The sequence below is a fragment of the Prinia subflava genome, chromosome 9, assembly GCF_021018805.1.
Source record: "Prinia subflava isolate CZ2003 ecotype Zambia chromosome 9, Cam_Psub_1.2, whole genome shotgun sequence".
Taxonomy (NCBI): Eukaryota; Metazoa; Chordata; class Aves; order Passeriformes; family Cisticolidae; genus Prinia; species Prinia subflava.
Genome location: NC_086255.1, coordinates 18069459 through 18085084, shown reverse-complemented (window position 1 = coordinate 18085084; position 15626 = coordinate 18069459). Strand labels below are relative to the sequence as shown.

The 15626-nt window shown below is 46.8% G+C and overlaps 1 protein-coding gene across 1 annotated transcript in view; it reads right to left on the bottom strand.

The window, feature by feature from the left end:
• ANTXRL (ANTXR like) overlaps positions 1 to 14149 on the bottom strand; it is a 56302-nt gene extending 42153 nt beyond the window's left edge. Inside the window, exons 1-3 of the mRNA XM_063405717.1 lie at positions 12999 to 14149; positions 1634 to 1705; positions 1435 to 1506 (exon numbers count right to left, since the gene is read on the bottom strand). Coding sequence (XP_063261787.1) covers positions 1435 to 1506; positions 1634 to 1705; positions 12999 to 13159 — 305 coding nt within the window. The 5' untranslated portion in view covers positions 13160 to 14149. The remainder of the gene's footprint in view (positions 1 to 1434; positions 1507 to 1633; positions 1706 to 12998) is intronic.
• Between the last annotated feature and the right edge of the window lie 1477 nt (positions 14150 to 15626).

Sequence of the window (15626 nt, the reverse complement as noted above, 5' to 3'; positions counted from 1 at the left end):
AATAATTTAATTGATCACTAACAACCAAAAGACCCTGACCCTTGACAAGGGTTTTCATTATAGTCATGGAACACAATTCAACAGATAAGACACAGGCAGTACAAACATCAGCTCCAGATGCCATGGGGCAGCCTTTCTGTAAGAGAATAGTGAGAATCTTTCTAAACTCCATTTTGCTACTGGGTATTTTAGATGACACAACCACAATTACAGGGGTAATGCAGGAGGCTGTATGGGATGAAGGTTAAAATCAGGAGCTTGGATATGGTCCTGAGGGATCCAACCCCAAAAAGCATATTTTTACCCTTTTGAAGTATAAAATGAGCTAAAATGGCACACAGTGATCCATACAGAGAAAGGGATTTTAGGACAGGGAACACTTTAATACCATGTTCAACAAATTGACAGAGGGTTCCTGTCTACTTTCCACCTTGCCAAGAGCAAACTCACTCAGAGAAAAGTAAGCATGTTTAAGGTCTGCCACCAAGATCCATGATGGAGACCTGAAACAAAACTCAGGGCAACCAGCACAAATGCAAGAGCTTTGCAGAGTATTTGGCTTAGAATGAGTCTCTGGGGTTCTTTCTGCTGCAGAGTTCCCATTATTTTATAGAGTGCCCTTAACTATTGATGCCCTCTCACACTGACAGCAGCAGCAGCAGCACAAGTGAGGGTTTTAAGCTGAAATGAAACAAAATACTTAGAAACACCCCAATGACAGGGATATGTATGTGTAAGGAAAATGAAATTTAAAAAATCATGTTTGGGGGGATGTGGGGATTTGTGTTGGGGTTGTTTTCAGTGGTGGTTTGGTGGTTTTGGTTTTTTTTTAATTTGGTTTTCAAAGAAAGAGAATTTGGTTGTGAAGTTGTCAAGCAGAATTTTGTCCCATTTTCTTTTTCTTATGAAGACTGTCACTTGGCTGTGCAAACCACCCCTGGCATGGGTGCTGTTTGCAGGCAGTCCAGTAGAGGGGTGCCACAGCCTGGTGGGGTCCTGCTCCAGCACTGGGGACAAGCAGCTGCTGGTGCAAAGGTCAGGGCTTTGAATCCCTTCCAAGGGCACTGTGTTCTCTCATACACTCCTCACCCTCAGTCCAGGGTCTGAGATCTCTCCCAAAAACTGTCCTTATTTGGGTAGCTGGGGATAGCAAGCATGGACCTGGAACCTCAACTGGAAATGCAGTTTCTCCCTGAAATGCCACAGTAAAGAACAGACAGCCCAGCGCTGCCCTCCTCTTGCAAAGCTGAAAGGAAAATTGAAGTGGGACACCCAAAGCCTTCTAAGCCCTCCCCCAGCTGGGAACTGAGGAGAGGATTTCAGCTGGTGCCCCAAGGACCAAGACAGACCCCCAAACTCTGGGTGTGGGGCTGCTCACTGCTTGAGAGGGGGGATAGAGGGCATTTCTGGAGCAATGCTGGGGGAGGTACTTGCCTGTTCTCTGTTAGTTTCATGATCGTAGTGCCTCGTGAAGAGAAAACAATGAAAGACATCCGCAACATTGGACTGAAAGAGAAGAACAAGCCAGATCTGTGTCACACTCACGCCTTCAGCAGAAATTCATTCACTAATAAGCACTGAACAAAAAAAAATATGTACAGGAAACTAAAGTTTAATTTTAAAACAACTTTACCTTATGAACTTCTCAGCTAGGCTTTCCACAAAGGAGTAAATCTCAGTCCAATGATTTTTGACACTTCCAGATCTGCATACAAAACATAACTGATTATATCAAGCTTTCTTTGCAGTGAAATTCCTTGTTCCACTTTGAATTTTAAGCCTGACCTACTGCAGAGGTGGTTAGGGACACAAATTACATAGACTTGTGTTGAAAGCTATAATAAGAACCAGGATGACAAAACCCACTGACTCAATGACAAGCAGTAAGAGATCTGAAATGGTTTACCATAAAATTCTGAAACATACTCAGTAACCTTTCAATTGGCTTTTGCTCCCTTTATAGCCTAAAATATAAATATTTTCTTACACTTTAATTAATTTTGATTTCATAAAATTATCTGCTATCAGATTATTTGCTTTCCTAGAGCACAGCTCTGCCCTTGCACTACACAGAAAGTCTTGACTGATCTTCTCCCAGAATGCGTGGGAGAATGTTTCCATGAATTACTGATTGTTTCAAAAGAGAAAGCTTTTGAAATAATTCTGAAAGGAAAGGCAGACTCTTGCCCAATTTGCTGGACTAATGTTCTGGACAGTCAAGCCCTGGCTGCGTTATGGATTTCTTGTGAAAACTTGGACAACTTAGTTACATGCAGAAGACTTACACATCCCTGCTGCCACTTCCATTACATAAAGCCACATTACTGGCACTCCCTGGCTTTTTTCTGCCAAGCCTTAGCAGGGACACCCACTGTCTGATGGGACTGAGACCTCAAACAGAGCCTTGCACACAGCAACCCTACAGGAAATTATAGATTTCTAACATGTTGACCTATACCATACACTTCCAAGCCATTAAAAAAGGCACAAAGCATGAAAGTCAATGGTTTAAAAAGCCCTCCCTAGGACTGTGGTGTTTATGAAAGAATGACCCATTTGCTTTCCTTGCTTGCTGAACTCATCTATCAGTTGTCTTAGGCAGACAAAATGAAAGAAAGATAAATGAAACAATGGCACATACAAATCACAGGGGCTTAGATGTAGAACTACAAGAAAGTTTTGAAATTCAACTACTATAAAGCAGTAGGATTCCTCTGACTGCTGTTGGGCATTTTTCTGTTTAAAAATTAGAAAACAATTACATTTTACAATTCTCAGTTCTACTATGGGCTTTCCAAGTGATCTTATGCCAGTCACTCCTGCCCTTTATGTCAGACAGAGAAGCCCATGTGTGCAGTGCAGGATGGCTCTGCCTGCCCTGCAGCAGTGCTGGTGGAGTGGAGAAGGCCAAAGATAAAGGGACAAGGACCACAGGAGTCTCTTGAAGTACATGGGCTAGGATAAATTGGCTTGTGTAACACTGTGCTTTCATGCTGCTCTTCTGGACAACTGGTGATTCATTCACAGAACAAACTAGTTATCAAAGAATGAAGAAATTTCCAGGCAGCAACAGAGAGCAACAAAACCCTGGGGACTTCTCAAAGCAGGGCTCTGGATCCTCTGTAGTCCCCAGTTTAAGTGTGCTACGCAACAATGTTTATCATTTGTGAACAGCACCAATGAAAGGTGCTGGCACTATCACCAAATGAACCCTATCAACACCCACAGTTCTCCAGGATTTTTATGAAAGTCCCAGGCTAAATCTCTAAGCATGACAAAGTTAAAGATCTCCTTGAATCTATCCAAGATGCATCTACAGCTCCCAAATTTTTTAAAAATTCTTTCCCCCCCACCAAAGCTGATACTTTCAATTTCATTCTGAGCTTGCCATCTGACTTATATTCAACTCCTGAAATTTTCAGTGAAGTCAATTCCCCTCACAGAAAACCCATAGTTTCTTTCTTGGAAAAGACTGACCTATTTTACATGAGGTCTCAAATTTCTACTGCCAGCGGCAGAGGCACTGATGCAATCCAGAAAAAAGTAGCAGCGAATTTTCTTTCAAACTGCAACAAACCAATATTTCCAGTACCTTCGTGGGACTGTCAGAATTACTTCTTTTTATTCCCTTCTCTTTTTTTTTTTTTTTTTTCCTTGGAAAGGGTACAGCCAGCAAGAGAATTGACAGTAATAAATCAATAGGTGCCCATCCCTGAAAAGCTGGGGAGGTCTGTGTCGTGGGTTAGTCCTCACAGGAAGCGTTCTGTGCTCTCAGAGTGCTCTGCATCACCGAGCTACAGCCCTGCAGAGCAGAGTTACTCCAGCACAGCAGTGGGTGTCCTTCACTCCTGAGAGGAATTCTGCACCCACACGTTGCTTACCAGCTGGGAAGTGTCAGAAGAGTCCCAATCTAACAACAGGGAAAAGTCAAGGCCAGACAAAAATACTAGCGAGAAAATGTTAGTTTCAAAACCCCAAAGGGAGTACCAGTGAAGTGGTCAGCATTTAATCACTTTCCCCACACCACACTCCTCCAAGCCCAGGCGTCATCTCCCAGTGCAAATGGTGCCAAAATGCCATCAGTGCCAGTCATGTCAAACCCCTCATGAACACCAGTGGGAGAGGCCTGGCTTATGGAACAACCTGATTTCCCTCCCTCTCACCCAGGCTTCCCTCTAAATATTCCTGTGTGTAAAGCCATTTGTAAAGGACTTTTATTTGCCATTTTGTGTGTGTGTGTATACACTCTTTGTAGGCTTTGTGGGTTTGTTTTGATATTTTTGTCTGTTGCTCCAGAGGCCTGACCTCACACCACCAGCAATGGCAGTTTTAAAGGCAGATTAAACAAAAACTTACGACAATAAAATGTTTGCTAAATTATATACTAAATTGTTACATGTTGTCAAATATAAGCTCCACCACTGACAAACAGAACTGCCCCACACTACTGAAAATTTTGAGCCGTTTCACTGCCTTTGGAGACTCATCTTGCACACTGCAGGATCACTACTACTATCAGCATAAACTCACTTGTTGTCCTTTGTGGCTAGATCAGACTAGGAAAATAAATGAAGCACATCAAAGACCAGCACAGTGCAGTAAAAGCACTGGGGTGAAACACACACTCATCAGCATCTGGGACAAGCTGTGGGGAAGTGACACAGACAGGGAATCTTACATATCCGGGGGAGGTTTGTACCAGTGGGTCCACCACGACAGCACTGTGGCTGTCTGCAGAAAACAGCAAGCCTGTGTTGCAGCCACATCCACCCTGCAGGCTCACACCTCTGAGATTTCCTGCTTTCAGCCATCAGCTACCTGGTTCAGCCCCTGACATCAAAGGCTGCCCCCACCTTGCTGGGCCCTGGCCCTCGTCCCTGCATTCTCCCTGCTGGAGGAGCCCAGCAAGCCTAAAAATCCTCTCTGCAGAGGAGGGGACATCACAAGACCTCTGTGGACAGTGACCCATAGCTGCCAAGCAGTTTGTGTACCTTTTGGAGTCAAAGGGGTATGGCGAGCCTTTAGCCTGCTGAGGGGACATAATTCTCATGGTCAAGGAAAGTACACAGCAATAAACAGCTGCTGTGGGCAGCTGGAACGTTCCAGAAAGCATCTCAGAGCCTGTTTCTGCTGCTTTCACTGGGGTGAACCTGGAGTGGGACCAGAGAAGTGGCAAAATTTCCCCAGGTTTTTGCAATTGGGACCAGAATTCAGCCCAAGTGAAGTTAAAAAAAACCCACGGAAGCCATTTGCCTTGAGCATGCTCCCTGCTCCATGAGCTCTCTTCCCTTTACACACAAGACAAAGAGAAAAGTCAGCAAACCACAACACAGGAAAGAATGTCCTCCTGGCCACATCAGGACTGGGCTCGGAGGAGCAGCTGCTGCTGCAGCTCCTGCTGCTGCTGTTTTCCTTAATTTTATATTGCTACTGCTTGATGGGAGGGGAAAAGAGGAGGTCAGTGAGTATTTCTGGGGGTGGAAGGAAGTGATGTGATTCCAAGGCTTGATTCCACTCCTGCCAACTTTGGAGTGATTCCTTCTGGTTTAGCAGAGCTCTGTATTAGCATAAAAACCCTGAGCATGTTAGAATTGTGCCTACCCAATCTAAAGTATTTCACTGATGTTTATGAAGACAAAGAGCAAGATGGGTTGGAAACTTTGTCTTCTTTCCTAACAGGCTCCCAGCAGCAGTGGAAGCTGGAGCCTGGAGAAATGAAGCAGCACAACCCTGGCATAAGGGGTGCCACTCTCAGCCCAGTCACTCCAGCAGGCAAATAGCAGGAGGGCCAGCTGTGCCTGTCCTAGAGCACACGTGTTTCACAGCCACTGCTGAATTCACTGCCAGGAGCCCATATGGATCAACCCAGTGCAATGTACAGCAGTCACTTAGCTTTGCAGTGAAGGTTAAAACCCCAACACTACCCAAACAGTAAATATTTTTATTACCATATGTACACAGAGAAGGCAGCAGGACCCAGAGCCTTTCATCGTTGCTGAAAGTGAGAGTGAAACCCCTTGAAAGCACAGAGCTGCCCCTTGTCCTGTTACACACACACACACACACTATGCCCATTTGCCTCCTTTACAGATTAGCTGCAGGCAGCAACTCCAGACATCCTGGAGCAAGTAAAAGAAACATTATGATGCTGGGTTTAGTCTGAATATGGTGTCAGGGGAGCACAGGACCTCCTAAGTTGATAGGTCCCTGTAAGTCTCTACCCCCTTGAGCTAATGGTGGCCCTGTACACGGTCCATTGCTCACAAACGTGACACTGTTGTTATTTGGAGGGCTCTTTGTGGTCACAACCACACTGTAGACAACAGAATTCCTGCACATGGCTCATAATGGCTCTGCAGTAAAAGCAAACCCCGGGGCACAGAGTTTGTTGTGGTTTCAGACACGCATGCCCGAGTATTCATCCACCCCTCTGCTCCCTTCTGAGCCACCAGAGCACTCAAAGTGACAAGAATCCTCCTCTCCCAAAGAATGCATCTTGCAAGCATGGAAGGGACCTTGACTGGGTGATTCATCCAGGCAAGGAAAGACTATTTCTATCATCTGCTCCAGAGGCAATCAGAAACACGGGCAGAGACAGCCATTCTGAGACAGTCCTTGCTTCAGAGTACTTGTAACATTAATGGACAAGACAAGGGCTGAATGGGGAGGGCAAGATGTAGAGAAGTGACTGCAAAATGGGTTTTAATCCCAGGCCAGCATCCGAGTACATGACCCAAAGTACTTGAATCCAAAAGGTTTTATGACCAAACCCATTAATTTCCCAGCCAGCTTTTGTCCTACAGATGAAGTCTGCAGCAATATTACAGTTTTCTATGAAATCATGCCTCAAACAAAACACTGCCCTCTGATCCTGCAGTCATCCATCTAATTCACAAATCCTACCCACCTGGTGCCATACTATACCTCTTGCTAAGTCCCTCACCAACAATAGGGCACAAAATGAAATTCAGACGTGATGCTCACTCTGCATTCAGCCACTTCAGATCTCCCTGTAAAGCTCATGGGGTGCCCTGAGCAGCACCAGGGCAAGAAGACCCACCCTGAGCATCCTGGCACTCTTCAGCACAACACAGGGAGCAGACAGGGCACACAGTCCCAGCCATGATGCAACACTCCTAAAAAGGTGCAAATGAGAGACAGGAGCAGGGACATACAACTCTTGAGCTGTTAACAGTTCACAGGAGTAAAGTCATTTCTGCATTTGAGCTTAGAAGATTCAGTCCTACTACACCTCATACAAATTCACAGTTTACAACACTGAATTTGGCCTGCAAGCCCAGACAAAAGCAATGAAATTCTCAATCACTGAACACACAAATAAAAATCCTAGGTCAGTGGGAATCTTACGGTTTACTTCCTTGGCTCAAGCCCCAAATAAATCAGATTTAGTTACATGCATAAATAGACTGCAAATGACAAGCTGCCATGGCTTTTTCTTCCCCTTAACTGTACATGTTTTATGTCTAATAATCATTACCCATTAGCTTTGCCTTGTGATTCATAAAGATTTTTTTTCTTGGGCTGAAGGAAGGACAATTGGTTTTCTTGAATATTTCTTTTTCCTGACAGAAGTCAAAGCTGGCAGAAAAATATCAGACAAAATACAAACAAATAAAAGCTGGTTCAAATAACATAGGTATGTCTGAAGCAGAATAAAAATTTGCTCTGGAACATTCCTAACAATTATACCTGGTTGTAAGCAAATCATAGCACTGGCTGCAATATAACCACAACAAAGAGAGATCCAAAGGCAAAATACCAACAGATTACATTTTGAAAACAATAAAAAACATTGCTTACAGGCAGTTGGAGATTGACAGGTGTCATGTAGATAATGTGGTCAAGTTACAAGCAAGGGAAGTCAGCAAAGGAGGAAGACAGACAACCACTTTTAAATACACACAGAGAAATCAATGCTATCAAAGAACAAGGCTGATGCTTTTGTTCAGACAGCAACTCCTCTCAGCTGACCTGCATCAGGTTCTACATCTTACAAAAAACTGAAGTCTGGCTGCAGCAGGCTCTTACTTAGAGGAAGCAGAGTTCAGCAGTGGTTTAAAAGTCAGTCAATACCAACTTTTCAAATATAGTTAAGGCAGGTGACAGAAATGTGTTCAGACACCTATTTTTGCCAGCAGTCTGATTTTCCAACCACAACACTGTTGTGTAGCCAAGCATCCCCTCCCCACACACTGTGCAAAACCAGCACACAGAATGGCAGAGGACTGAGATAGTGTGGAGAGAGAAGCTGCAGAAGCTCCCACAGGTCCAGCTCCATCCTAATCTTCTTAGGCTGGGACTACACGAGATGGGAAAAGAAGCACAGGGCTGCAGTAAGACCCTGAGGCAAAAAATATATGCTCTCACTAGTACTTGTAATTCATGAGTGCTAAATTCATTCAGATCATTGGCAAGGAAATCATTGGGGGGCGGGGGGCAAATAATGTGTTTACCAAATGCTCTTAGTTTGCTTTAAATACAGCATCTTGTGAAAAAAACCCCATACGCGGAGATCAGCAATTCCCTCTAGTTGTCTTAAAATTACAGAAGGTACCTTAAATAGCAGCTCCTGAAATGCTTTTGTTCTGAAAGCTTTTGGCAAATCAGGAAGGATCAACCTGTTTCCCTTCTGACCCTTCCCACACCCACTGCCTTTTCAATGGCAAGCTGAGAAGGGGTACACAGACCCAAAAAACAAAATCAGGAAGGATATTGGACAAGGCGGCTAATTCCCACCTAATCAGAGGTTGTGCTCTTCCCCACCAGGGACGTTCACCTCTGGAGCAAGACTTACCAAATTGAAAGAGAGACAGCTGCAAAACAGATTGCAATTGAGAGACTGGGCACATTGTAGTGATGCCTTTACCAACATTGCTGGTGACATGGATGCTCTCGGTAGCACAGCAGACAAAGTAAAACTGATGTGAAAGGCAATATTGTTGTGGGCCCAAGGAGACAAAGAGGGACTATACAGAAGTTCAGAGCCAAGATGAGGACTGAAGAAAATGCAGTTAAGCCAAACTCCCCAACATATCAATTACAATCCAAGAAAACCAGCCAAGAATTTATCAATACATTTCTGGTGCTGTGATCTGTGCTGTAGAAAAAGGAAACATTTTCCCAAGTCTGTAGAGCTCATTTTTCCTCAAAATCCAAACAACTTCTAGGAAACATCCCAAACAGGAAAAATAAGAAAACACTTTTGTCTGTCTCACAGTCAAAAATAAATAAGAAAATGTTTCATATTTGGTAGATTACAACACAGATAGCTCTGCGCTCAGACCTGTCACATCAACCATTGCCAGCAGCAGATATTTATGCTAAATATAAGTTCTTGCTTTAAAGGGGTTTCTATTTGTTGCATTAATAAACAATCATAATGATGCTACCAGGCTCTGTTATAATTAGGAAACACTAGAGGTCAGTCATCCTTTCTTCTCTTCAAGTGCAATTCAATATGATTACAAACAACAGCTGGATGTTAACAGCAAGGCAGGATGAAAGGGAGTTGTTTACATTCCCAAGCACAAGTATGTCACTACAAGACCTGATGGTCAAGCCATCATATCCCTAACAGGGCCTGTCCTCCACAATTTGGGATGGGACAGAAACAAGTTCTTTGTGCACTGGGACAACCTAAGCAAATGAAGCAACCAAAGTGAGAACTACTCAACAATCCATTAGGTCTGGCTTAAAAGCTTAAGAGCTTTTTACGTTGTTTAAAGGTAGAAATGAGAACTTTGCTATCACAAGTGACTTGATCTTACTACATGCCATGGGAGAGCTGGGTGTGCCAACTGCAGTGTATACTGCCTTACCTCATGCAGAGAGTGACTTAGTTGCAAACAGAAGAATTATTGCTGCTTCGTGATGAGATTTTGAAGTCTTCCACTATGCCTCCAAACAAGCTCAGGCCTGCACAACTCATAAAGCACAAGACAGAGCAAGATTGCAGACTCTAGGCAGCTGCCTCTGCAGCCAGCAAATGTCCCATGCTCCCAGCTTCAAGAGCTTTCCTCGTTTAAGTATCCCCAGAGACAAGGAAGTCCTAATGTAGCTCTGGCACGGTCAGCCAGTCCTAAGGAGGATGATGGCTGGTCTCCCTCCCACACATGCTGCTTTTCCCTTTCATTACAGCAGCTTTTGGGGGCATCTAAGGTTTAGTGGCACTGCTCCGACCTTGCTTATCCTATGGAGTTAACATGAAGGACTGCAATCAACTTCAGGCAGAGAAGAATTGTAAGAAAACGGCAAGATTCTTTTTTTTTCTAATTGGCAGCTCATATATTATACCAATAACTTCACCAGAAGATGATCTTTTCCATCTGATGGTTGTTGCCTGCAGGATTAAATCCTCACAGACTTTGCCTGGCAGAATGAAGAGGAAAAATCATGTCCCAATAAAGTCATTGCAGTAACACACACTGCATAAGGAGAAAGGTTTGTTGTCTTCTTCCAGATTGCCTCCTACTGATGTGCGATTACATCCTTCTATTGGGAAGCAAAGCAAAGCAGACAAAATCATCTTGGTTCAGCAAGGCTGACTTTAGAGCAGGAGCTGTCATTCAGCTCACTGCAGGGTCACAGGATTAAAGCCCAGTGTTTTCACACAACCAGCACTTCAATCCCAGTGTCAGACAGCTAACTAAGACTGAATGCATCTAACTCCAGACTGGCAGGGCACCAACAAAGAGAGGCAATCCCAAAGCCATAGGGGTATACTTTGTGGTGTGTATGGCTGGGTTTTCCCCACTTGAAATCAGAGACAGAATTCTTCACAGATATATGTCAGCATGGATCCAATTCTAAAAAAATGTTGTTCACTGCATTCACAGATTTACCAGATGCTTCTGACTGGCTCCCTGCCTCGTCCCTACCTGAAATACCCTGACTGTCCTCAACATTAATGAATTCCCAACACTATCTACTTCCTTCCTGATGAACTGCCCCAAGACGCAGGGTCTATCCACTAAATCAGTCCTCCCTGCTTCCGTGAAGCTCCTTGTGTGGTGCCAGATGTCAGAGGAGAGCTGGGATAAATACACCCTCAGCCAGCATGGGACCTATGGCTCCCAAATCTGGTATTCTAATATTACCCGTATGGATTGTAATGCAATCTCACTGAGACCAACAGCAGCTTTGCCACCTCATTGTTACAGACTTAGTAGGAGCGGGGATAGATTCTAAAAGCACTCAGGGGCCCAAGTAACTCTTAACACAGCTTTTTACCAGAGGGGAGCTCTTTGGTATGACTTTCAAAGCTCATAAAAACTCAGTTTGCAATTGAAGCTAAAGAGAATTTTCCCACTGGAACCCAAATGCATGACTTTTTACTCCAGTCATTACTAGGTCCAGTTTCCAGTGGACCCTTATAGTGAATGGACAGCACCTGAAACAAAATAAAAGACCTCTGGCTTGCTAAAAGAAAATACATTATTTCAGGTCCAGAGTACTAGAGAGGAACTTGCTTAGATGATCAGCTTCCTACTGTTTGAAGATCAGAATCTCTGAGCAAATTGCTCTCTTCTCAAATACAATATGAATGGTAACAGCAGAGCCAGTAAAGGGCTTTCTGAAATACAGATGAAAAGTAGCATAGGGGCACAATGAGGAGATTGCTAGGGATACTCAGTGTCACTGAAACAAGGAAATTGTACTATAGAAGGCAGAGAAGCCATACTGCTATCACCAACATTCATTGTTACAGGGAATTCAGCGTGGGAACTGGGCATAACGACAGTGCCAGTCACTTCTAGGAAGCCTGGCAGGAATGAATTTGAGAACTAACACTAGCCCCCCACAGAGCTCTTTCTAGACACAAAGGTTACTTCAGGAACAAGTTCTAAGCGAAATAAAAACAAAACAACCATCACATGGTGTATTAGTGTATCTTTTAGAAAGGCAGAATGCCTTTGATCTTCAGCTTCTTTCGCTCTAAAAACAGAACCACTATTTAATGATACTTTTTCCCTTCTTGAATATAGAAATACACATCTTGAATGGCAGTGACATTTTGCCTCTTGCGGGCTGTACAAATGACCTCATGGATTAATCCACTCTCCCAACAGGGAAATAGAACAACGCAGACTTTATACCTGGCTTGAGGGCAAGGATCACAAAGTCTTCCATCTTTCGTAATACTGTCACATAGGTAACCCAAGATGTATTACATGACAGAGCCATCACACTGTGGGACACTACCAATACACTCCTTGAGTTAATCCCTTGGCTTTAACCCTCTGTCAAGCCAGAGCAGTGCACCAGAGGAAAGAGAAATTTGTACCTTCTGAACAACACCTGTGGGTGCACCAGTTTACCACTTGCTTTGCTAGTGCTTGCTAAAATATGCCTACACATGTAAGCTTAATCATACCCCGTCCCCTCTGCCAGAGCTGAATTCAGCTGACAAAGTATTACAGAGAAGTATTTGACAGCTTATTTTAATAGATGTAACTCAAACACAAGTTTAGACAACACCAAAGAAGCTGAGCAAAAGTAAGTTTTATAAAACCTTGTTCTTACAAGGAAACTTGTGAAAACATATCTACTCCATACAAGGAGTCTGGTCTTAACTTTCTGTAGGTCTGCATGCTCCTAGCACTGCTGAATCCCACAGGTGACATCTCTGCACACAGCCCAAGCCACGACACAAAACTCCAGGAACGATGGGGGCACTGACCAACATCCCCTCAAATCCAACACTCACAGCCCACACCCCACACGCTACAACCTGAAAGCAAGCCAGTTTCCCTGGTCTGCATGCACAACTAACTCGGCATAAAGGACACTGCTCCCCTAAATGCTCCACTTGGGGAACGTGCAAGTTTTGGGGAGCAAAAATAAGGAACGAGCCCCACACGTCATGTTTGGCATCAGGAGACGTCGTCCGGGAAGACGGGGGAAAGAAACAAGATCCCTGCCGCTGCAAGGAGTCACTGAAGGGTGAATAAACGTTTTTAAATGCGACTGTCACTTACTTATCCAGGACGAAGTAGAGATCAAAGGCACCGTGACAGGAGCGCTGCTCTTCGTGCTCTTCCTCCTCCTCCGGCCGGGCGCAGCAGATGAGGCTCCCCATTGCCAGCAAAAAGCAGCACAAAAATGCCGCTTTCTCCACACTGCTCCAGCAACTCGCCATCTTTTCCCTTTCCTTAATTCCTCCTCCTCCCCCAGTCTCTCTCTCTCTCTCTGCAAATCTCACAGGCACTTCGGAAGCACCGAGAGCAGAGAAAAAAAATCAAAACAAAACAAAGCAAAAAAAGAAATCACTAACTTCAGGATCCCAGCTCAGCCCTGAGAGCTGACGGCAGCGCTGCCGCGGGGCGCCGGCCCGCTGGCTCCGGGCAGGGGCTGAGCAGGAGGGTCCGCAGAGCCCCGGGCCCAGCCCCGGCCGCTGCCCCAGCGCCCCAGCCCGTCCCGCACCGAGAGAAGAGGCTCCTCTCGCACGGGCCACAGGCAGGAAGGGGCAGAGGGAGGGGAGCGGGAGGAGGGAGACAGGATCTTATGGGGGCAAGCTGAGCCGGGACTTTCCTGTTCCGGGATGCCGAGATGGCAAACGCTAGCGAGGGACCGGGCTCAGGGACCGCTGCCCGGCGCCGCGGGGCACAGGGCGGGCGTTCCTCCCTCCTTCCCGTCGGACTGCCCTCGGGGCACGACAGGGGGAGCGGGAAGGGGACCCCGCCGGGCCGGGGCAGCCCCGCTGCATTCCGGAGCATCGCTGCGCGTCCCGCTGAGCCTCTCCTCAGGCTCGGGAGCGGCTGGAGCCCAGAGGTGGTTAGGGCTGAGGGGTGGCAGCGCCCAGGGCAGAAAGAAGTTGCTGTAGGAGATGGGCGTCATGGCAAAAACCTGTGACAAAGCAGAGGTGGGGACAACAAGGCGAGGGGGCACTTAAGAAAAATCTGTTTGGAGCTGAGTGCAATTAAAAAGATTATTGCTCGGGGACAGGGGTAGGAGCAGGTTTTCACGGCCCTCTCGTGCCACAGCAAATTGTTTCTCTTCGTGGAAATCTTGGTTTACTCACACTGGAGTCTGAACAGTTCCTGCAGGCGATGAGTAACGATGAAATAAAATCTCTTAATGGAGGCTTTGTACAGTAGCATAATCACTCCCCGCCTGATACACAGGTTACAAAGCGCTGCCCTAAAGAGATTGCCCAGCTCATCTGGATGCTGTCCCCAAAGTTTGAATAATTAGTGGCTTCCAGCCGCTTCCCCCTCCCCCACACTCTTTGCAGCCCCTAATTAATGAAAAGAGCCACGGGGAGGGATGCGAGCAGAGTCAGTTTGCATGACAGAGTTGGGGCTAGACATTTCCCTCTCGGGGCGAGGCTTCCATCGCCAACCAAGGAGGAGGGAATCCATCCTCTGTGGGGTGCTGGCGCGCTGTCCCACCGAGCACAGCCCCCCGAATACCCAGCGCTCCGCCGGGGCCTCCTCACCCGGGAAGAAGCCGAGCCATAGCGCTGCAGCCGGGAGCCGCTCCTACGTGTCAGCAGCAAAAAGTGACACCTCCTGCCCCCGACAGCGGTGGCACCCGCGGGGAGCTCGGCGCGCTGCCCCGCGGGCGTGGGACGTGTGCGTTGTTTCCCCCCGCACACGGCAGCTCTGCCCTGGGCCCTGCCCGCTCCGCCCCAGTGTGCGGCTCCATGGGGAATGGCGGGATGCTCCCCGCAGCCGGCGGGCCCTCTCCCCAGGACACGCAGGGACACGGCTGTTCCTCGGCTGAGCCCCTTGCCCGGCGGACCCGCGGCCCCTCCAGCAGCCTCGGCGTGCCGCGGTGTCCGCTGCCGCCCGCCAGTCTGAAATAAAGTCTGCATTTCGGGGAAAGCATCTCCATTTCAGTTGCCTGTGTCTGTGCTGGACCGTGTTCAGACACATCCAACCGCGGCGGCGGTCGGGGATTTATCAAGGAAAGATTTGAGGGTCCACCGGTTTTCAGCCGCTTGCCTGGTTTAACTATGCACAATTAAAAGCTGAATGCACTGCTTCAGCTCACCACTTGAAAGGTTTTTTGAGCACTGGCCAGTTGAGACCCAGCGATTACTTAGATCATGGAGAAATAGAAAAAACCCACATCCTCCCTGGCGACATTCACAAAAAATGAGCAAGCGGCTGCTGAGCAGCAGGAATCGCCCGCCTCCTCCCGCGCCGCCGGGCTTCGGCCTCGCCGGTGCCCACTGGTGTCCTCGGCCCCCGGAGCCCTCGGCACCCCCTGCCCGAGGCAGCCGTGCTTCCCCCGCACACCGCGGCCTTTCGAAACCAACAAAAATGCTGCTAGCGTCAGATTCCCTCTGTGCCTCGTGAATATCAGATTGTATGGTAAAATAACGCGGCAGTCTTCAAGGGAGTCTACAAAGCGAAGTAAGGCACTGCCAAAAAAAAAAAACCCTCACTACTTTTCGATAACATGCACTGCCTTTCTTTGAGCTCTAACATATCCTCTGATTCTGCAAAGGGATGGCCTGCTCATCTGCCTCCTCCAAAGGGCCCGGCGAGGAGACACGTTCCAAGGCTAGGTGGGCGTAGGCAAAAGCAAGGGCACGGCTCAATTCTGCCAGGGTCAGTGCTGGGCAGAGACACCCTGGGGAATGCGGGGCTGCGTCTTTA